Source organism: Dipteris shenzhenensis, chromosome 16 (assembly GCF_047967505.1).
Source record: "Dipteris shenzhenensis isolate YYH24624 ecotype China chromosome 16, Dip_SZ_1.0, whole genome shotgun sequence".
NCBI lineage: Eukaryota > Viridiplantae > Streptophyta > Polypodiopsida > Gleicheniales > Dipteridaceae > Dipteris > Dipteris shenzhenensis.
In genome coordinates this window covers 13,042,743-13,065,913 of record NC_141611.1, presented here as the reverse complement: position 1 = coordinate 13,065,913, position 23,171 = coordinate 13,042,743, and the positions used below count along the sequence as shown (strand labels likewise).

The window sequence follows — 23,171 nt, the reverse complement described above, 5'->3', positions numbered from 1 at the left end:
GAGAGAAATACCATTACAATTTGCATTCAATTCCTATATACTAGACCTTGGACTCACACTCAAGCAATCAAGCTACACAACCTTCTAAACTCATTCCTTTAAACTCGCTAAACTACTATCTCTAGTTGGTTTGTCGATGCTTTTGGAATTTTTCCTTCTTAGAAACTTGGAGATGACTGCTAGGCCATAAGTGTTGGCCAAATCCTACTCTAGCTCGCTTGCATGGTCTTGATGTGAGCTGGCATAACCTAAGTTGTGACCTTACCCAAGTCACCATGTTCAAAAAAATTTACATTCACCTCGCCTTTGCTTATGTTGTGTCCTCATAGATCTTTAGGTACCCACTCTAGAATCTGCTTGAATATTAGAGGTCCACTAGTCTATGAGGCAAGAACTGAGTCTTCTATGTTTGGATGGTAGAGTTTGCTACTGTAGAGGCAACAAAGGTTGTCTAATTAGGGTCGGTGCAAATTACCTACGTAGCACTTTCAAGGTACTGAGGAGCATAGCTTGTCCTAGAGGCTCGAATTCTCTAGGAAAATATAATTGTGGAGGCCAAGGGTAAATGCCACTAAATCAATTGGTGCTAGCTCTAGATAGTTGTGTCATACCCTAATCCACTCCTATACTACTTGGCCTAATTCTTATTAACACTAGGCCATGTCTGAATGTGGCCGGTAAGGATGAAAAAGTTTGGGGGATCCAACCATTTTTCAATTAAGGGTCTACACACCCACAATACGTGGTTATACATAGTTCAAGCCTCAGTGCAAATAGAGCCTATGAACTACTAAAAAAGGCATAGTTGTTGAGAGATGCAAGTTGTAAGATTGGTGAACATGGCCAAGGTAGGTTCACTAGCTCATTTGATATCTTGTTGCACTCAACTGTGAAATCATCTCTTTATTTGGTGGCTTTCTGCTTGGCTACTAAGTCAAAAGCATTGGTGGCTGACTCATACACTCATACTTCTTCGTAGGATTGTCATACTCATCAAAAGATGCTTCTCCAAATAAGATTGCTCCTATAGGTCAGGATAAATAATATGTGTCCGAGGGATGATGATCTTGAAAAGGTCCTACAGGTTCTGATCTTGGGACAGTTACTCTCAAAAGGTCCTACAGGTTCAGTAAAGATGGTCCTAGCAAGTCACTCGGATCATCCAAACTAGGATATCCCAAAATAGAATCCTTTGGGAATGACTGGTCCACAATATCAAAATATATGGAGGTGAGGTCTATGTACCTTTATCAAAACTAATGACCAGGGAGGCAATTAAACTCTGGTGGGTGGGGACTTGGATCTAAGAGGAAAAGGTATGTGCTATAGGGTGATATTTTTTATCAACTCCCACTCCCATTGAGGCTCAACTCCCCCAATCAAGGTTTTTCCACCTGTGACAAGGACAATCACATAGTCTCGTGATTGATTGATCCATCTTCTCTATCAATTGTGCTAGGCTTCCTTGTTCAATAGTGTGTTTGTCATCATCAAGATCTTTTTGTATTTAAAGAGGAATGCTCGGGTGCTCTAGTGCACTTTTCAGCTAATGGATCGATGCCTAGATCTGCTTCAAGTTTCCCACCAGCTAGTGGAGGATGGCATTTTCTTATTTGCACTATTGTAACTCGATAGTAGCAATATTAAGATTCTTGGGTCTCTCTTCCTGATGTACCATTCACCAATAATGGGAGGCAATGGATTCAAGCTTGCTAAGAGTTTTGGAGTGACCCCATAGACTCTTGGTATTAATGATGAGCCAAGGCTTCACACCTATTTTAGAGACTCTTATGAGCCAACTTTGCATCTATCCACCTCTTGCATTTCTCCAGGAGCTTGACTAGTTCATAGAAGAAATCCCTGGTTCTCTTAAGTAACGATTATGCTCTTAGAACTCATACAATACAACTTGAGGTTCACCCAATGTTTAGCAATGTGTTGCATTGTCTGTGCTACTTCTAACCCTATTTGCCAATTGATAGAAACTGTACCTTGCAATTCTATATCTTTAAATTAAAATAGAGGACTAGATAGGCTAGAATCTGCCTTGTCGACTTAGTCCATGGGCATTTTGGACCAGGGATTCGCTTGTGGTGAGGTCCTCTTTGAGCTTTGTAAGAGCTAGCCCAAGCTCCTCAACTTTTGCACGGTACTCCTCCGCTCTTTGTACTACTGCTTGGCCTGTGGCTTGGGCTGCAACCATTATGGATTGGCTATATGTGCAGAGAGCTGTGCCTGAAGGAGACTCGTTGAGTGCTATGAGGCTTGTTCTCGGCCACAGTGAGGGTTGTTTTTTTGAAACACTCTTGGAAGTCCAAAGAGTAAGCTACAAGACCCTGCAAGAAGATTACAATAGAGTTGTGCACGAGCTTGCCATGGCTTTTGAAAGTTATGAAAAGCATTCCGTCGTCGTGAGAGATTTCCAAACTAGAGTGGATGTCTTGGAAATGGCCCATGAAGATGTTTTTGAGCAATTTAAGCAGCTTCAACAGATGCTGAGGGATTCAAATGAAGCTATTGCATAGAGTGAGCAAAAAGTGGAGGAGATAAAGGAGACCCCATCTGCAGCCTTAGGATGAGGGAGGGATGAGGGAGGAAGGAATCAAGAAGCAACTTTATCATGTACATAGAAAGATTGTGGTATTGATGCCTGCAATAGTTAAATCGGATGCCTATCCTACTATGCAGCAGGGTCCGAAATGCATGGTCTGCCATACCCCCCATCATATATGACTATTGTATCTGATGGCCTGTGTGCTACCACCCTGTGCACGTTTTTTGCTTTGGGGTGTTTGTGCATACAAAATCTAGCTATAGAGAATGCCATTTGCCATTGCCCAGGTCATGGAAAGATCAAATGTGCCTATTTGCTATAGCTTTTAACGACGAGAAAGTAGATGTTGTAGCTCAATTCACCATTTGGGAAAAAGATACAAAAGTCAAGAAGCTCAAATTGAAGAAGGCCAAGGCTGTGATCCTAACTGCGAGGCAAAGGAGCCTAAAGGGAGGAACCAGCCCCCTTTAGGAAAGGAGTACGAAGAGTCGAGCCTGCAACTAGAAATCTCAAATCAAGGAAAGAGGAAGCGCATGAAGGGAGGGGTTGGGCCCCTGTAGAAAGGAACCAGCCCCATTTGAGAAAGGAGCAAGGAGAGCCAAGCCTACAATCAAGAAGCTCAACAAGGAGTCCTTGTCAGATGTAATCTAAAGGAAAGGAGTCTTTGGGGTGTAATATATTGAATTGTTAATCTTCTCCAAAGTTTACTTGGGCAATGCTTTCTCAGCTATGTGACTAGATAGTTGATCCATGCCAGCACGGTGATAATAATGAGACAAAAGATTTTGATTTGACAAGTAATGTGAGATGAAAGATTTCAATTAGACATCCAACATGAGACTGAAGGATGACAAGGTCAAGCTCAATGAACTCAAAGATTTTGATTACCAAAGTAACATGAGATTGAAGATTGAGAAGGTCCCGCTCAATAAACTCTCTCCCTATTTAAGTGCAGTGCAGACACAACTAAGAGACCATTATGAAATCTAGCCCCAAAACTTTGTACACCAATCCGATCCACCTATAACAAATGTATGAGATACTCAAATAACTTTGGAATGCTTTTGTTCTATCTAAAAACGATGTTGGATGGAATCTTTGCAGAATAGACCTAGAGAAGAAGGAGGAATAGCTACAAGGAGGACATGCTTCGGTGGTGGGTGTATTATTTAGAGTCGGTAGAGACGGTGAATATTAATTTCCCTGATCCAAAGATTACAAAATTGTAGCAGTAGAGTAAGAGTGTGTGACAAAATGTAGTTTGGAAGGTTGCGACACCCCAACCTTGCAAATCACATTATGGTGCACCGTTGAGAGAGAGAGAGAGAGATCCAAAATTTGCAAAATTGTAGCAATAGAGTAAGAGTGTGGGATTGTTTTTCCTGCTCCTTTAAGGTACTTGTCAAGACCATGATGTAGGTTTCTTTTGGAAGGACATGATAGAGGTGTGAAGATGTAAAGAGCACAAAGACTAGGATGAAGAGGACCCCCATCAAAAGGAGGAGTTACTATGGGCATATAAGTCGGTAGAGCCAAGCAAGTAGTGTGTAATCTAAGTGTGTGAAGAGGTATGCCATTGTGCATTAGACTAGTTTAAAGAGCTAGGACATGCTTGCTATAGAAAGGCTGATAAGTTAGTTGGGAGTCTAGAATTTGCAAAATGTCGTATTTTGAAAAAATAAAAATCTTGCAGACATTTCTTAGACTTGTGGACTTTCTCATGGTGCTCGTAATACCTTATTTTGTATCGACCTCCTTCCATGTTAGTACTTAAATGTTTTAAGTAGTGCGGTGGTTGAAATCTGATGTGGTTAACACGACGATAACTAGTCTAAAGGGCACTGTTTTAGTATAGCACTGTGCAACAAATTTTAGGATAGCATGGCATTAGTGTAGGGATAGCATGGTAGTAATTCAGGATAAGTTATCGCTAGTGCGATGGTTGGTTGCACTAGGATATTAACAACCACCAATGCGGGGGTTTGCTTCTATTGTTACAAGAATGGATTTATAGGATGTGTGGATTCGTTATGGGAAACTGGCACGGTGGTTGTTGGGATATACTAAAAACAAGCATGGGATTTATTCTTTGGGACTTACAGGAACAATTTAATAAAACCAGCACGGTGGTTGTTTGGGATATACTAAAAAGAAGCATAGTCTCAAATACAAATTCCATTTTCTAGGACAAGGTGACATATTGTTTCCTTGTAATGAGATTACATACATTTTCTTAGTACTATCTCAATCATCCTCATCCACCACTCCAAGATACCCCAAGATGTGCTCATGCATGTCTAAATCCAATTTGAAGATACTCTTGCCCTTCTTTCATTGTGGCATATGTTGCATCTGGAACTTAATAGCTCTGACTAGATGAGAGTACACACATGTTTGTGGACTCTTAAGTAGTAGTTCGTAATTGCAGCCTCTCTTAGATTTTTTTATACCAAAAAGCTCCGACTACTACATACCACTTCTCATAGGTTGTTTCCCAGTTATCCTTAAATGTTTCCTCAACCTTATGCTTAGGTTTTGTGCATTGCAACAGAAAGTATGGGTCATCTAAAGAAAAATGGAAAAATTAGAGTATGCATGGATTTGAAAAAGGTTAATGCTACCACTAGACATGACCACTACCCCTTGCCATTCATGAAACATGTTCTAGAAAGGGTAGCCAAAAAGGAAGCGTACAGCTTCCTAGACAAATTTTTAGGTTACAACCAAGTGTCGATTGCCCTACAAGATCAACATAAGATCGCCTTCGCAACCAAATGGGGTGTGTATGAACCAAGGTGATGATATTTGGATTAATCAATGCCCCTGCTACCTTCCAATGAATGATGATCATGGTATTTAGAGAGTATCTCAGAAAATTTATGGAAGTCTTCTTGGATGACATCTGCATGAACTCGAAGTGGGATGACCACCCGAAGTACCTTAGGCTCATCCTCAAGAAATGTCACTTATACCACATATCCCTCAATCCTCTTAAGTGCCAGTTTTGGGTCAAGCATGGTGTCATCCTGGGCCACATAGTGTCCCAGAATGGAATCTCTACGAACCATAATAAAATCAAACTCATCTTGGAGCTACCACCCCCCACCAATGCCAAGGGAGTCTAATGATTTACTGACCACATAGGCTATTACAAGAGATTCATCTTGTTCTATGTGAACATAGCCCGCCCATTATAAAAACTGCTAGTATCCTTTGATTAGGCCAAGGAATGCCAAACATCCTTCGAAACCCTTTAACTAGCTTTAGCCACCGCACTTGTGCTGAGGTCACCTGACTGGAATGTAATATTCCATGTCCATATTGATGCCTCCAACTTTGCCATCGGGTGTGTGTTAGCCCAACCCGGGGAGCATAATCTGGATTACTCGATATACTTTGGGAGCCGCCAACTAAACGAGGCTGAGGTTACCTACACCAAAACCAAGAGGGAAGGTCTCGCCATGGTCTATGCAGTCAAGACGTTCAAGCACTACTTGTTAGCTAACAAGTTTGTCTTCTTCGTGGACCACCAAGCATTGCCATACTTGGTCAACAAACCCTACATGACTGGATGCATCACCAAGTGGATGTTAATCCTTCTAGAGTTCAACTTCACAGTCAACACTGTATTCAAAAAATTTGGACTTTTTCTCTTATTTTGGAATTTTTTTTTCAAATAGGTCACCTCCACATCATATTCACCTAGTATACTAAAAAATAGGCATTTTTAGAGCACTACATATATTCACTTGCACACAACTATGTCCTACAAAACAAAGAGTAGAGGTATAGTGCATAGGGAAGAGAATGCGAGGGGAAGGAAAATTCCTTTCTAGTATCGTATTTTGCACATTTGATGTCATAAATGAACTCCTTTTCCAAGAGTTTTGACAACAAACATGACTACATTCTCAAATTTCTAGTGAAAGTTATGATGAAAATTGGGGAAGGTAAAAAATTGGGGGCTATTACTAACGTACAACCAAAAATCACAACTTAGTACATAAGCTCAAAGAGAAAAGCATAATTTCCAATCAATTTTATTCTCTCATTAATTTGTAATTAATTACGAATTAATTTTTTAATTAACAATATTTACTAATTAACTTCTCTTAAAAATATAATGAATTGTTAATTAATCGTCAAACTAGTTGTTATATAATTTTAATTGCTAAATACCTCCTTAAGGAAAGTTTCCTCGACATCATTATTGATGCCGCCTATAGGATATTAGCCAATTCGAAAGGGAGGGAGGGAAGGATAGTAGATTACTTTGGCCAGGCATGGGCATCAAATTATTTCTTAATCATTTACTAATTACTTTGTTATTATTTATTAATTAAATATTAAATAAATTAGATAACATGTATATGATAATCCAAAAGTTGTTGCTATCAACATACAGGTGGTGTAAAGATACACCTTAAAATCATGCATAAGATATCTTCTCTTATGCTTCTAAATCTCTTCCAGAGTCATTAGTCTACTTTGTTGCAGCCCGTTGATGCACAATTGGAAACCTAGTAGCCTATTGATGCCCCCCTGAACCCTCATGTAGATTGAAATCCTGCATTCAAAGAAAAAAAGGTTAGAAATGGAAATGGAAATTAGAATTTAGTTGCTTCTAAAATAATTTACTTGACAAGAAACCATCCCTCAAAATAGGAATTACAGTTTTGCAGCACACCCCAATATAGGGCACCAGGTGGCTATAGCCACATGTTGACCAAGCAATTATCGGACCTGATGGAACAGCACCTCTTTGAAGCCATGGCCTAGCTCCCACAGGTCGCATGCATAATTTTGCAGAGGACCCCTGAGTAGATGATTACAAGTAGAAGTAGTGAGTAGAAGCAAAGGCCAAAGGAGACAGTAGCAAGAAAGCCTAAATCTTACAAGACCTTTAGCCTCTCATAATCCACTATTGGCTTTTCAAACCATTGAATTGGATCAATCTCATAGGACTAAGCCACTTCTATAAGCTAGCTTGGTGGCCTTTGATCAAAACCTCACCCTTGAAGCCATCAATTGATGTGATGATGCCATGTAGTCATTTTGAGCAAAGAGGATCAGTGAAGACAAATTTGGTGAGGGTTTTGAAGCTACCAATTAATGCTTGAAAGATTTTCATACAAGACAGCAGCCCTGAAGGTGCTGAGTATGGGAAAAACCGGAAAAGGCTGAAAGAAAAACTAGCCTGTTCCAGAGAAACCCAGTTCACTGCCTAGGGGATCTAACTGGGGCTAATAGCCAAGTGGGAGGACTATACAGCCAGCTAATCCCTCGTGGAGTGAAGATGTAGAAAACACCTACAGGCCAAGCCTTGCAGAAACGAGCACGCCTCGTGATAGTTGCCCTAGAGCATGGAGTCCCATGCTCCCAGGTGGACCGTAGAGTGTAAATGATATCCTATTGGACGATGACACATTTGAACCTGCAACAATGGATAAGTAAAACAAAGTAGTCAATGAGCAACAAGGTAAGGGCATGTCACAGTCAAGGCCCAAAGTCCAAACACTCTCAATATGTATTGGCACTTCCTATTAGAGAGGGTGAGATTGAGGATAGTGGACACTTGCGTACCTCAAATGTTGGTTCAAAAAGCATTGAAGGTAGCAACAACTATTTTGGATCAACTTGGCAAAGCTGGTCTCTAAACAACTCAATGAACAAACAAATAAGATTCTGATAAAAAAGAAAAGGGTGGGGCAAGGCCATCTATGCCTATTAGCATGCAATGGGGACTATTTGAAGACCCCAACCTCTAGTTAGAAGTTCAAAGTTGGTCAATGACTTGTTTGGCAAATCACCAAAGCAGGAAGAAGAGAAGATAGCAAACCTAATAGTAGCTGAAGTAAAGGATGAAGAGTTAAAGGCCAAAATGCCACAGCAATAGGTGTGGCAGCAACCTTGACAACAATCACAACCACAAGGGCAACATCCAAAACATCAAATACCAACATCAAAGCCTACCAAGCTAACAAGAGAAGATAAGGGGAAGGGTATTGCCAAACTCCTACCAAACTCGAGTAGCTGTAGGCTACTAAAGGAACTAAGGAGTGACCATTAGCAGGGGTCACCACTTGAAGCATGATTCTAGACTACTGACTAATGAAAATGGTATCCCTTCATAGTGCAAATAACACGCCTACCCAACTCAGTGTCACCAACAGCAATCAAGGGGACTACACACAATATTGTGATAATTGTGCTCTAAAGGTCCAGTATGCCTATAATGGAATATGATACCTAGCCAATGCTTTTAACCCCTAATTATCATTTCTGAAACACTTCTTCCCCTTGGGGTATCTAATAACATAGTGAAACACTTCTAATCCCCGAGGGTATGCAATTATCATTTGTGAAATCTTGAGAACAAATACAAAGCACTAAAGGAAACTTAGGTTTCATTCAAGGAGGACTAAAAAATCTAGTAAGGCAAAATGATCGAGGCCATAAAGCAACAAGTCACAGCCATTCATGAGGTTGATGAAGCAAATAAAGAAGTTTTTGGCTCTTCGAGAAGAGAGTAAATGGTTGAAGCAGCAAAGTTGAATAAGTAAGACATAAAAGCACACAATGATCGAGTCAATAGAAAGAGCCAAGAGTTGAAGAATCTTAGAGGCACAATGTGACCATGTTGGGAATATGGTCTTGGTATCCAAAGCAAAACTCAGAGAAGTACAAGACAAGCTTACCAACAAATTGTTAGAAGTCTTTAAGGGGATCTGAATCAAGCAGGACAAATTGCAACAATCCGGGAGGAAATACTCCAATTACTCACTCAACTACAAGATCTAAAAAGATGAAGAAGATCAAGGATGGCATCAATAACCGAACCAAGAATGCCACTCCATCACTATAATTACCTCAAACAATCTTCTTGGATATACTCCCCATTAAGAATCCATGGTTGCCATGTGGGGCAATCGATCCCTCGACCACCTATATCTTCAACCCTCAAATATGCCTTTTGAGTTTTCTCTTTTGGGAAGAAAATTTACTTTATATATTCATAGAATATTTATACATTAATGTTCCATACATACTTGGATTCCAGTCGAGAGACAAAATAAAAATCTTTCAACAAGAGATCTTTGAACAAAAAGCCTGGGACAGCCATTGGGTACATCTCAAGATATTCATGGAGCCCGTTTATTCATAGACATTTCAGGAGAAAATGTCTCCTGAGACATTCATGGAGCAAGCATATCCTGATATTTTCTTGGATCTTCTTCTTTAACCGGGAATAGAAGTGGGATGTCTTGGTTTTGTAGGGAATCTGATAAACCTTTGCAATTTTGCCAAAAGTCTTGCAGCGTTCTTTTGCTTCTTCTTGCAGTTTGTGCTTCATTCTAGTTATAGATTTGCTGATTAAGGAGGCACTTGACCTACTCACATGATAAGTAGATATGTTAGTAATCATTAATTTTGAAGATAAATATTTTTTTCAAACTAGCGTGAAAAAGAATCAAGGGCATTAACAAACTCATTCTAAAACTGATAGACATTCCTTGCAATCCATATAGAACAAAGTCCATGTGCTCTCAAGAATATGCATGAAGAGTGAGGCATTTTGCATGAGTCCCCTAGTAAGGTTGCTTTCTAGTTTATGGGCTCCCCAACTTATATTTGTACATACTTCCAAACCTTCCTCGCCTTAGGGCAAGTAATGACAGGTGGAAGATACCTTTTTTTGAGGGGCATTTTTTATAGAAACCTAACCCTTTACCTATCCTCTCACTTCTGTAGTTGGTCCACACTACTTTATGTAGAATGAGCCAGAGGAGAGTGGCATTATTTTTTGATATGTCTTTGATCCAAATCAAAAGAAACATGCTCTGCCATTTGATTTTACTGTCAACTAGTTTCCATTTGGCATTGAGAGGGGTTCTAGTAATCTACTCAATGTCATTGAAAGAGGTTGGTATAGGGTACAAGTGAGAGCTCCCCAACCAGCTAAAATCTTTGGCAAGATTAAGGATGTGAACACCTTTCTAAGTAACTTCTTTTTATCATAAAATAATCCTACTCATCACTAGAACCCGATCTTGGTTGGCTAATCTAAACTCCCTTCTTATCTCAAGCCTCATTTTCCATATAAATTCCTACTTTTGCCATAGTTGTCCCCATGTTTGTAAATCTTTCTTATAGAGGACCCAAGATTTGACCAAATCTGCATCATCAAAGGCGAGGGTTCTTGAACAAAATTGAAACCCATATAGAATCAATGCCCATGAAAGCATCATTTTGCCAAAGAAAACTATCGAGCATTTAACTTGTTCAAATGCATGCCATCTAGTGATCTTCGAAGCTGATTGCCCTTGTTTTGACAAGGCTCAAGGTTATACAAGGCAGAGTATGGGGTAACATGCTTGAAATTTCCAAGGATGAGTTTAGCTGAGTGAAGAACTGCTTTTATAACCCATGAGGATGCTAGTTTGAATGAGTCCTGTTGAATATCTATGACTCCTAAACCCCCTTTATTTTTTGGTCGTATGCAATAAGACCACTTGACTTTGGCAATTATTCTTTTAGTGTTAGAGCCTCCCAAGAGGAATCTCTACACAATCTGATAAATTTTTCAAGACCTATCTTGGAAGGGTAATAGCAAGAAAGATAGATGGAAATAGGGTATATACAGTGGTTTAGAATCATCCTTTTCCTTGCTAGGTTGGCTTGAAAACCTCTCCATTCATCCAATTTGGTCCTAAATCTATTTGGAAACCTGTCCCAATTGTCCTTCATGGAGATCCCAAATCCCATGGGAATCCCCATAAATATAAAGACTTTCCCTTTGGGAATCTTCTTGTATCCTAGCTACTCAAGGATGCTCTGTTTTTTATCTGTGAGTATTGCATAGCCTATCTTGGAGTGGTTGATAATAGACCTAGATGCCACACAAAAAGTATCAAGGCATTGGAGGGCTATGGTGACATCTTGAGGTGTATTCCTTAGAGTGAGGTTGGTGTCATCTGCAAACTATTGGTTTTAAACCACCATCTAGAAGTTCAATCCCTTTGAGAGTTCACTCATCTATCAGTTCTTGGGGTAGCCATCCCAAGGCATCAACAACAATAGCATAGAGCAGCGGAGCAAGAGGACAACTCTATTGAATAGATCTCCTCAATAAGAAATGTTGAGCCATTTCCCTGGGGACACAAATCTTGGCTGAGGCATTGGACAGGAGAATCTTGAGTCAAGACCCATGTCCTTCAAAGATTGGAGTAGAAAATCCTAGCTTAACATGTCAGAAGCCTTTTCAAAATCAACCTTGAGAAAGAAAATATCCTAAAGAGTTTCACTTGCATACTCACAACCTTCCCATATGTCTATAATAGCTTCTAGCAAATGCCTTCCTTTGATAAATCGTTTTTGTTCGGGGCAGATCCATTTGTCCATTCTATTTTGGAGTCTCAATGCTAAAGCTTTGGCTAGAATCTTGTAGCTATAATTTAGCATTGTGAGAGGTCTCGAGTTCCTTAATTCAATCTTGTCACCCTCCTTTGGTATGAGCTTGTCTCCAGTTGCTTAATTCAGTCTTGCCCCCCTCCTTTGGTATGAGCTTCATAACTCCACCATTTAAATGAAAAGGTAGCATCTCCAAGGTCAAGCTCTTATTCTAGACTTTCATAAGGCAGGGACCTACAATTTACCAAAAGCATTTGTTGAACTCACGAGGTAACCCATCCTCACCCGCTGTCTTACCATCATTCATAGCATAACCAATGTCTTTTAGTTCTTGGAGTGTTAAATATTTGTCAAGGTGCACTTTATCAAACCCTAGAACCATAGCCTTCCTTGCATTGATGCATTGTCTCCTTGCATCTATAAATGTTATCATTGGCCTCAGTTGCTATATATGTCCTAGAAGTGTTGTCTTATGAAGTATAGGTTCTCTTTATTTAGGACGCTAGATAGCCATCTCCTTTGTTTAAAAGAGGGATTTCCTGTTGAGCTCTTTTTCTTCTAATGAGTTTGAAGTTTTTCCTGGTGGGTTTTTCTATATTTCCTGCCCACTAGTCCCTAAAATACGCCTTGGATTCATTATTCTTGATCTGTTCTCGTATTCTAATTTTCCTTTTCTTTTCCAGCAATCTTTCTTGAGCTTGTGCTTTTGTGCTCTGGCCTACTATTCTAGATCTTCAATATTCTTTCTGATTCTGTCCATTTTTCTGGCACGAATGATTAATTTGTTAATTTTGGCATCTTTTATAAATCTTTGGGTGTTGGCCATGGCTATCTGCCAAGCCTTGACTGCAGAGTTTTCCAAGGAAAATGAATGAACTTAAACCAGTTATATCCTGTTGAATAGTTTGAAGCTTAAAATGGTTTAGGACTTGTCTTAAACCAGGATGGAATTTTATTTATTTTGCCAATGTGAAGCGTTGACATTACAGGTTTGTGATCAAAAAGAGCTAAAGAAGAGAAGTTTGTGGACTTGGAGGCGATAGTATGAACCAATAGACTCTGGGAAACATAAATTCTATCTAATCTTGCTTCTCTTCTATACTCCCCCACTTGTGTATTGCTCCAGGTAAAAAGTTCTACAAGTGCCTAAGTCAACAAGCTATAGGTTTTTGCTTTGAGCTCTTCCCAGGCATGAAGCTTAACCCCTCTTAGTGTTGAACCCTTTTTTAGCCATCTGTCCTTAGCAAGTTCAACTATGTTAAAGTCCCCTATCAAAATTGTGTTCAAGACCAACCATTTAAACCATACCAAGTGCATCTTCTTGATTGTGATCCTATGGGGCCATAAACCAAGGCCAAAGTAAAGTAAGTATTTTTAATCCTACAAGACAAGGCAATCCATCTACCTTCTCTTTCAGTCTAACTATTTATAATGCCTTCACTAAAGTGGGAAAGCACTCCCAAAGCTATCCCTCCTTTGCCATTTTCATGTCTAGTATAGTACCATACTCTTCTCCTGTCTACTAAAATCAACCTTTGCTCAAGTACCTCTTCAGTTACATTCACTTCTTGTAGGGAAAGAAAAGTTGGAGAAAGAGCATTGGCTCTCAACTAGCTGGATAGATCCTGACCTCTCAATGAGAGAAATGAAATGGGTTTACTTACCATTCTTGTTCTTCCCCTTTTTTGCCTTGGGTTAGGGCTTTTTTTTGGGGGGGGGATTCTGGCTCTTGAATTGCAAAATTCTTTTCTTATTTTGTGACATGGGATTTTCCCTTTAGGGTGATGTCTTTCTCTATTGTAACACTGTGTGGAGGAAGTTCCTCTTCAAAATCCTTTGCATCAGTGTCACTCAAGATAGTGTCCCTCTGGTTAATATCATTCTCAAACTCTAGGGAACATCTAGGTTCTTAACATCCTCCTCTTTCATGTCTTGTTCTTTGATCCACTATTTAGTTTCATGGTCCATGAGAGCATCAAAGGCATTTTTTGTTCAATAGCCTTGGGGAGAGATATGAAGCCTTATTGAGGTAAGGGAGGTTTGGTTCAATTGCTAGGGCCAGAGCCAACTTGCTCTTTGTTACTTTTGATAGTCCATCTGGGCTTGGGAGGGGCAGAAGGGGGAGCAGCTTCCTTGATATGTTTAGCCTTAGGCCTTTTGAGCAGGCAGTTTTTTACAATATGTGAAGAGATCCCACATAAAAAGCAAGAATTAGGGAGGTTTTTATAAGCCATGGAATGTTCCACCATTCTTGGTGACAATCACCAGAATTTCCTCAGCCACATCTAGCTTGACACAGACTTGTGGGGTGCCTCTAGGATCAATGAATTGCTCTTTTTCTACACCAACCATCTCCCCTAGACTTCTGCACAGGTTTGCAGCTTGAGGAACAAGAGAGAAGCTTAAGTCTAGCAGTTCGACCCACACCAGAATAGAGGTTGATCTGGGCCTATCTGGGTTGAAGTCCTCACACCAATAATCTAGACAAAGTGGTTTATTTTTTATGGTCTAGAGGGCCTGCTGCAGTGCATCATATGCCATCTCTTCTTGCTCGAAAAAGAAGAAATGGAAGCCCTTTCTCAAGAATCTCATACTAGTGATGACCATTCCTCCTCTCCACCAATTCATTCTAATTTCAAGAAATGCAGTAGGGGATCCAGGCCCAGGAGGGATTCCTATCAATGCATGCATAGACAACCAATCTATCAACTCAAGATGCAAGTCTTCATTGAGAAAGGCAACAACTTTACCTTTAGCAAACGATGTTTCTTCCTCTTGACGTTCCTCACTCTCCTTATCAATTTTTTGTGCGAATTGAGATGACTGCCTAGATTGTGAGATATGGGTGATAATGGACGGAGGCTTTGCACACGTGGTGCATTGGCAAAGTGGGTAGCCACAACATTGGAGGAAGGTAAGTGAATTGGCTTGCAACATTGGGTAATCACCCTTGAGGTGATGATTATCATTGGCTATCACATAGTAATTGGAGGAGTTACGCTTCAAATTTGCCACAAAAGGGGATGGGACTCCGGTCATGGAGTCCTTACAAAGAAGAGCATGTTTTGCAAATTGGAGTTGTCAGGATGGAAAAGGTGATGATCAGAAGACAGGTTACTATTTTAGCAAGAGTTAATTTGGTGTTGTGTGCATGCTTGCGTGTGTAGGGGTGTGTGCATGCGTGTGCACATGCGTGCATGCATTTGTGCGTGTGTGTGTGGTAGGCTCTTTGAATTCTTTACAAGTACCCATGTCCTTTCGGTTGTTGGTGGGTGCTATAGGTGTGTGCCTATAGTTGAGAAGGGAGCAAGTGTGCCCATGACACAGACCCTAGTGCATTTATTGTAACTCTTTATGAGGAGAGTGATGAGTATTTGCACACAATTTCATTCAACTATGCTTTCTATGCACTGCCTTGAGTGTGTGGTGAGTTAATAGTATGTATTCAAAATGGTTTTAGTCTCGGCTGCTGTACAAGATGGAAAGGCTCGTTGCATGAAGGTAGGTCAGGATAGAGCAATAGCGATCAACTTAGCTAAAAATGGTCATCGCATTGTCAAATTGAGATTTGACCCGAAATGGTGGATGTAAACCATGAATTATGGTATTATTTTTGGATAAAGTATCATTTGGTTTGATTTTAGTAAAAAAGGTTTTGAAAAAAGTTAAACCACTAAGTTATCTATGGCATATATCACATTGTCATTTAGTAAAATTCATCTAAAGTACTAATGTTAATCATTAATTAGAGTGTGGATACAAGGTGTCACACTCGTTATTAAATGTTTTCAACCCACCGTAGATTGGTTTTGTCTAGTATGAGCGCCTCCATCCTACCTTATCATAAAGGTGGCTTTTCCCTGAGGAGAATACGTACTAGGCTACAAAACCCATTTTACTTATATATATAAAACTTAAGTGCATGAATGCTATAAGAATGGTTGAACACTTTCGAGATGACAAGCTTCCACTTTTATTGACATGTCCATGGATAATTGTATTCTATGAGGTGGTATGTATTAGGAAATGGGCTTAGAGAAGCATGTCACCTATGGCAACCTGCGCAAGAAGGGAGCCATTTCATTTCTTGCAAAAAAAAAGGGAGCCATTTGATGGTGACTTGTTGACGCAAGCACATTCCCATACATGGAAGACTTGGAAAGAAGACAACTAGGACTTTTAGAAATTGGGACATGTTAACATGTTATGTTTTACCTACTGGACTGGGTACAACCCATGACTTTTCATGCATCAATGTGAGTGCCGACCATATGGGCATTTACATAATTGTATCGTTGTGCCTCTCCAAGTGGAACCCAAGAGTTCCATCTACTTGTGTATCCTACCACAATTGCAAGGAGACTCACTTTCATTGATTGTGGGTTTGCGCTCCAGTTTCTCCTATTTGGAGAAGAGTAATTTCTTGGTTTAATTTGATGCAAGTTGCCTTTCCAATGAGATGGAAAATGGCGTTGTTGGGGGACAAACATGGTTTAAATGAGATGCAATTTGAGGTGTGGCAAGTTGTAAGAGCTGTCATTCTCTATAGTAAATGGAAATGTTGGAATGATTTGCTTTATAAGAAGCATCAAAGGGCTGAGAGGTGGTATAAAGATCTGGAGGACACTCTTAGAACCATATTTTGGGTTTGAGAGGGAATGCTTTGTTTAGTCAGATGTTCGTAAGATGGAAAGGTGCATGTATCAATTGTAAACCTCTTCGATGAGGTGACTACATCTATTTGTCCATCTAGTGGATGAATTGGCACATATAGGAAGTATGCATAGCCAAGGGATGTTCTTCTTGGAGTTTTTTATGAAAGTGTTGAAAGGGTTTGTGAGGCAAAAGGCACGTCCAAGAGGGGTGTGATTTTTTGGTGAGCTTTTTGTCATGAGCTTTTTTTCAATTTTCATGAATATTGCGAGCTTTTCATTCACCTGAGAGAGAGAGAGGGGGGGGGTCATGGAGTGGGGTGGTTTGAAAGTTTGGGTTGTGGTTGCAGTTAAGAGGAGAGAGGGGGGGAGGGGAGATAAAGGAAAGGGGGAGGGACGGGCGCATGGGTAAGGTGGCATGGAGAAGGGAGGGGAGGGGAGTTGGAACATATATTCATTATCATAGTGGAGAACGTAGAGGGGGAACTTATAAGGTATGCAAAGAGGAGTGCAAGGAGGAGAGAGAGGATGAGGAATGTGAAAGTTATGTTCATCTACTAAATATAAAGGGGAAGGGAGAGCATGTGGAAAATTTGTTTATTTTCAAAGTGTATAATTTGACAGATTTGACCTCATATTTGGATTCCTCGTCGAATTCCGGTCATTTTGAGTACCAACATGACCATATTCTGATAAAAATTGGAAAAATGGTGTTTTTGTCATTTTGGCCTGTTTGGGGCCTGTTTTGAGTCTGCGCTAGAAAGAGCACGGTCAAGCTCAAGAACTACTTTGGCACTAGATTTTGTTTGACCGAAGTCACTCTTAAAGATTTATCATTATTTCTTGGGAGAAGTATGATTTCGTGACATCCCCTCGACTTCTAATCAGTGTGCTCAACTATTTTTGTGGATACTCTGAGGAAAACTCCTCATCCACTACTTGGTATCTAGTGCCAAAGTAGTTCTTGAGCTTGACCGTGCTCTTTCTAGCGCAGACTCAAAACAGGCCCCAAACAGGCCAAAATGACAAAAACACCATTTTTTCAATTTTTATCAGAATATGGTCATGTTGGTACTCAAAATGACCGGAATTCGACGAGGAATCCAAATATGAGGTCAAAAGTTTCAAATTATACACTTTTAAAATGTACATATCTCCCATAGTTCCTCCCTTCTACTTTGAATATGGACATATCTTCCATAATTTTTTGCCTCCTACTGCCACTCATATCCCCCCCCCCCCCTTGTGCATAGTATACACTCTTCCACCCCTCCCACATGCTATGAAAATGAACATATCCTATATTCTCTCCCCCTCTTTCTAACCTCCCCATCTTTCTTATAACAAAAACATGTATGGATTTCTAAAAAAAGCTCGCAAAAACAAAGGAAATGGTAAAAAAGCTCACATTAAAAAGCTCACCAAAAGATTTCCCCCGTCCAAGAGGCAACATGGTAGAAGGAAGAATCAATGTTTTTATGTTAGAGAGTTTCTTCTACAAAGGATCGTTGTGCCAACCCACACTTGTCCCACTATGTGGAATAGTAGCAAAATCAAAATGTTTTGACAGCCCCTAGCTAGTAATGGATGTCACCACGCGTGAAGGTTGAGGCATGCTGTCCATTTCACCAAAGAGCGTGAGACCATAGCATGTTTACAAAGCAAGGCTAGTTGTCTTCATACGACGTTGTTTTTTGTTGCGCGCTCTATTGCCCAATGACGTTAACTCTATGGCACTTAACGTCTATTACGTTTCTCCTTTTTTATCGGCATCGTGCATGCCTTATCTTGCACCTGAGCCGCCTTCCTTGGAGAGAAGACAAGCTCATTGGGTAGTATGTTGCAGGCCAAGGTGGTCAAATGGCTCGGATGGGCCGGACCCTCAGAATGGCTATGCCAAAAAAGACTATGCTAAGCACAAGGACAAGGTCGGTTCGTCGCCCATCTCCCCTTTGACGTTGATGGCCACAGATTTAGATAGTGGGTGGAGGCCCAAGTGGGCCAAGCTTGCAGAAGAGGTGCTAAGTGAGCGAGGAAACAGCAAGGCCTGTCATACACATAGGAATGAAGACTGCTTTTCTGAAAGATTGAATGAAGAGATCCTGAGTCAGCTGGGTCCAGAGACAGATGTTGCTTCCTATGCCTCACTCTTGAGGCGTTGCACCGCTGCCAGGGCCTTGTCTGAAGGTGAACGTGTGCACGAGCACATGACCAAACATGGATATGCGGGCAATGTATTCCTGAGTAACCTTCTCGTCCAAATGTACAGCAAGTGTGGGAGCCTGGAGCATGCACGTGCAGTGTTTGACAATATAGTTAGTCGGAATTTGTACTCCTGGACTATCATGATCCAAGCGTGTGCCTGCAATGGGCATAGCAAAGAGGCTTTACAACGACTAGGTGAAATGCAGGACAATGGATTTGAACCAAACAAGATTACCTTGATTTGTGTTTTGGATGCATGTGGCAGTATGGCAGCCCTAAAAGACGGTCACAATATTCATGCTACTCTTTCTGACAATGGATGGGAGCTTGATATCATTGTGGGGACAGCCCTCATCAATATGTATGGCAAGTGTGGGAGCCTGGATGATTCGAGAGCTGTGTTTACAGAAATGGCACTACGGAATGTGATCTCCTGGAATGCCATGATCACGGCATGTGTTCAGAATGGGCATGGAAAGGAGGCTCTACAACTGTTTTACCAAATGCAGGCCGGACAATGTGAGCCTGACAAGATAACATTCATTTGCATTGTGGATGCGTGTGGCTGTGTGATGGCAATAGCGGAGGGTCGAAAGGTCCATTCTATGGTCATTGGCAACGGATGGGAGTCAGATGTCATGGTGGGGACAGCTCTTGTGAACATGTATGGCAAGTGCAAGAGCTTGGATGATTCATGCTTTGTGTTTGCAGGTATGCCGCAGCAAAATGTGGTCTCCTGGAGTGCCATGATCGCAGTGTGTGCCCAGAACTGGCATGGTAAGGATGCTTTACAACTGTTTTGCATAATGCAGGCTGAAGGCATCAAGCCTAACAAGATCACCTTTACTAGTATTTTGGATGTGTGCGCCAATGTGGCAGCCTTAGAAGCAGGTCAAGAGATCCATGCTACTGTAGTTTGTCATGGATGGGAGTTGGATGTTGTTGTGGGAAATGCCCTTGTCAATTTATACGGAAAGTGTGGGAGCCTGGATGATTCAAGTGCAGTTTTTGCAGACATGCCTCTGCAAAATGTGGTCTCCTGGAGTGCTATGATTGCATCATGCGCTCAGAAAGGCCATGACAAGGATGCTCTACAACTGTTTAGTCAAATGCAGGTTGAAGGTTTTGTGCCTGACAAGATCACCTTCATCTGCATTTTGGATGCATGTGGGAGCATATCAGCCCTGGAAGAGGGTCGAGAGATCCATGCTACTACTGTTGATAACGGATGGGAGTCTGACGTTTTTTTGGGGACATCCCTTGTTAATATGTATGGCAAGTGTGGGAACCTGGATGATTCCAGGTCTGTTTTTGCAGAGATGCCACTGTGGGATGTGGTCTCCTGGAGTGCTATTATTGCAGCTTGTGCCAAGAATGGACATGGCAAGGAGGCTCTGCAACTGTTTGGTCAAATGCAGACCAAAGGCTTTGAGCCAAGTAAGACCACATTCGTCTGTGTCTTGGATGTGTGTGGCAGTATGGCAGCCTTAGAAGAGGGTCGACAGCTGCATGGTAGTATCATTGACAATGGATGGGAATCGGACCTCGTAGTTGGAACAGCAATTGTCCACATGTATGGCAAGGCTGGGAGCCTGAAGGATTCACAGGCTGTGTTTGCAGAGATGCCACTTCGGAATGTGGTCTCCTGGAGTACCATGATTGCAGTTTGTGCCCAGTCGGGGTACCGCAAGGTAGCTCTACAACTGTTTGGTGAAATGAAGGCAGAAGGCATCAAGCCAAACAAGATCATGCTTGCCTGTGTCTTGGAGGTGTGTGGCAGTGTGGCAGCCTTAGAAGAGGGTCAAGAGATCCATGCTACTATTGTTCACAATGGATGGGAGTCTGATGTGGTCATGGGCACAGCCATGGTCAGTATGTATGGCAAGTGTGGCAGCTTGGATGATTCAAGGGCTGTCTTTGTAGATATGGCACACCATGATGTAGTCTCCTGGAGTGCCATGATGGCAGCTTGTGCCCAAAATGGGCATGGGAAGGAGGCCCTACAGCTGTTTGATGAAATGCAGGCCGAAGGCATAGAGTCCGATGAGATTAACCTCAGTTGCTGTTTGGATGCATGTGGCAGCGAGGCAGCCCTGGAAGACGGTCGAGAGATTCATTCGTATATCATCAGCAACAGATGGGAACTAGACATTCTTGTGGTGACAGCCCTGCTCCAAATGTATGGCAAGTGTGGGAGCTTGGATGATTCAAGGGCTGTGTTTGCAGAGACAGCTCTGCAGGATGTGGTCTGTTGGAATTCCATAATCACAGCGTGTGCCCAGAATGGGCACGGCAAGGAGGCCGTACGATTGTTTGGCGAAATGCAGGCCGAAGGTGTGAAGCCAGATGAGATTACCTTCATCTGCATTCTGACTGCCTGCAGTCATACAGGTCTGGTTGCTGATGGGGCCCGATACTTTGCCTCTATGAATAAAGACCATGGAATAACCCCCTTGATGGATCATTATTTGTGCATGATTGACCTTCTTGGGCGGCAAGGACTATTGGAAGAGGCAGAGGACCTGATCATCAGAATGCCCTTTGAACCTGTTGCTCCACCATGGTTGAGCTTACTTTCATCATGCAGAATTCACAATGATATGGAGCGGGCTCTACGTGTTGCAAATGTTGTTTTTGAGCTAGATCCAAGCAGCTCTTCACCATATGTTTTGCTAGGGAACATCCATGCAAGACCTACTGCAGTTCCAATCCCATGACAGTTTGAAAACCATTAACTCCATCACACATAGTAGGGACTAGCTACTATAACATTCCTATCGACATCATCAATGCCCATTGGTGAGTGTAGACCATAGTAAAAAACTTGTCTTCATGCATACATATCCACACAAAAGGCATATATCTATACAAAGGACTTAGTATTTGAACTTTTGAGTATACAAAGGGCTTACTCAGCTATGATAAAGGCTAGCACTAAAAGAGAAGGCTAATAAAAAAGCAGTCCACATTCTCTTCATTCAAGTTATAATAACATGTGAAAACTATAGAATTTCATTTAAGTCTCTCCTAAATGAGCATTTCTAAGCAAAAAATGTTGAAGTTAGATGTTGGCAAGAAGGCCCGAGTGTTGTTCCAAAGGTGTGAAGCTAGATAAGATCACCTTTATCTTCAAGTTGATTATGGAAAGCGACGACAGACGCATGGTATTTAAACCCATTGCTCCACCGTAGTTGTGTTTCCTTTCATCTTGCAATTCCTACACCAATATGGACCGGGCTGTGTAAATGTTGTTTTTGAAACAGATCCGAGGAACACTTACGCATATGTAAGCCATCACATCTCACAGCTTTATTAAGGCGAATCATGTGGTTGAGATTGCTTTCATCTTGCAGCATCTAAAAGTCATATGGGTTGTATGTCTTGCAAATGGCAAATGTTGTTTTGAAGCAAGATCCAATGTACCAAAAAGATTTCAGTTTAGAAATAGATTGATTTTTAAATCGAGAAACATGAAACAGTTTTTCAAGACTTGCCTACTGAAATGGTAAGTCTAGATTCAAATTAGATGCTATCTAGTTATATGGTTTTTAAGATCTAAAAGCCTAGAGCTATCAGCATCTGTTAATTATGACCATTGTTCATAAACAAAGTTGAGGCAAAAGCATCAGTATAAAACTCTATGAGAAGAAACAAATCATAAACTTCGACCACAAAAAAGATAATCCATTCAAGAACTACATTACAATATGTGGAGTTTGTCATGACAGGTTACAACATAAGAGGATGTGGCAAAAAAAAATTGCATTTCATTTTCTTCCATAAGTGGTGCCACCAATCCTCCCTCATGGCCCCGCTTTTGGGCCTTCTGTCTGCGGTCAATCTAGGGAAGGAGTTGGTCATAAGTGGACATCAAACGCTGAAAACCACGATTGAACAATGGTGCTTGGCTTCCCGTGCCTCCTGGAAGTGCTTTGAGCTTAGCCTAGCTAATGCTGAAACGGAATCACGGTAAGAACACTAGCCGGTAATGCCTAAGGTACGATTCATGTAATTTTGCTTCTTCAACAGCAGTAGCCTTGCTCCATAGAAAGAAACAGATTTTGAAAAGCAATCTCCAAGAACACAAATTGAGAACCGAAGAGATGGAAAATAATATCAGCAAGCAATATAGTCTACAAACGGTTCGAAAAGCCACAAAGAACCCATTGGAAGATCTTGTAGCCTCCAAATTTTAGAAAGAAAAATGGCATTGCAAAACAAAGTTGATATCGATCCAAAGGAGATCGAAAATCATGTGAATAATGAGCTCAAGGATAAGGTTGAGAAAAGGCATAGCTCTACATATCAAAGTAGTTGGGCTATTTGATCAAAGCAGGAGATGGTGTGCT

General features: G+C 41.1%; 1 protein-coding gene across 1 annotated transcript; it reads left to right on the top strand.

The window, feature by feature from the left end:
• Nucleotides 1-18,395: 18,395 nt before the first annotated feature.
• On the top strand, nt 18,396-21,539 carry LOC147892577 (pentatricopeptide repeat-containing protein At5g27110-like). The gene is made up of 2 exons (XM_087386750.1): nt 18,396-21,006; nt 21,049-21,539. Exons 1-2 carry the CDS (start codon nt 18,396-18,398, stop codon nt 21,537-21,539), a joined length of 3,102 nt encoding a protein of 1,033 aa, XP_087242876.1.
• Nucleotides 21,540-23,171: the final 1,632 nt, after the last annotated feature.

Coding starts and splice junctions, on each gene's coding strand:
- LOC147892577 (XM_087386750.1), top strand. CDS start 18,396: ATGCCTTATCTTGCACCTGAGCCGCCTTCCTTGGAGAGAAGACAAGCT. Junction 21,007..21,048: donor AGCCCTGCTCCAAATGTATG/GCAAGTGTGGGA, acceptor CTGTGTTTGCAG/AGACAGCTCTGCAGGATGTG.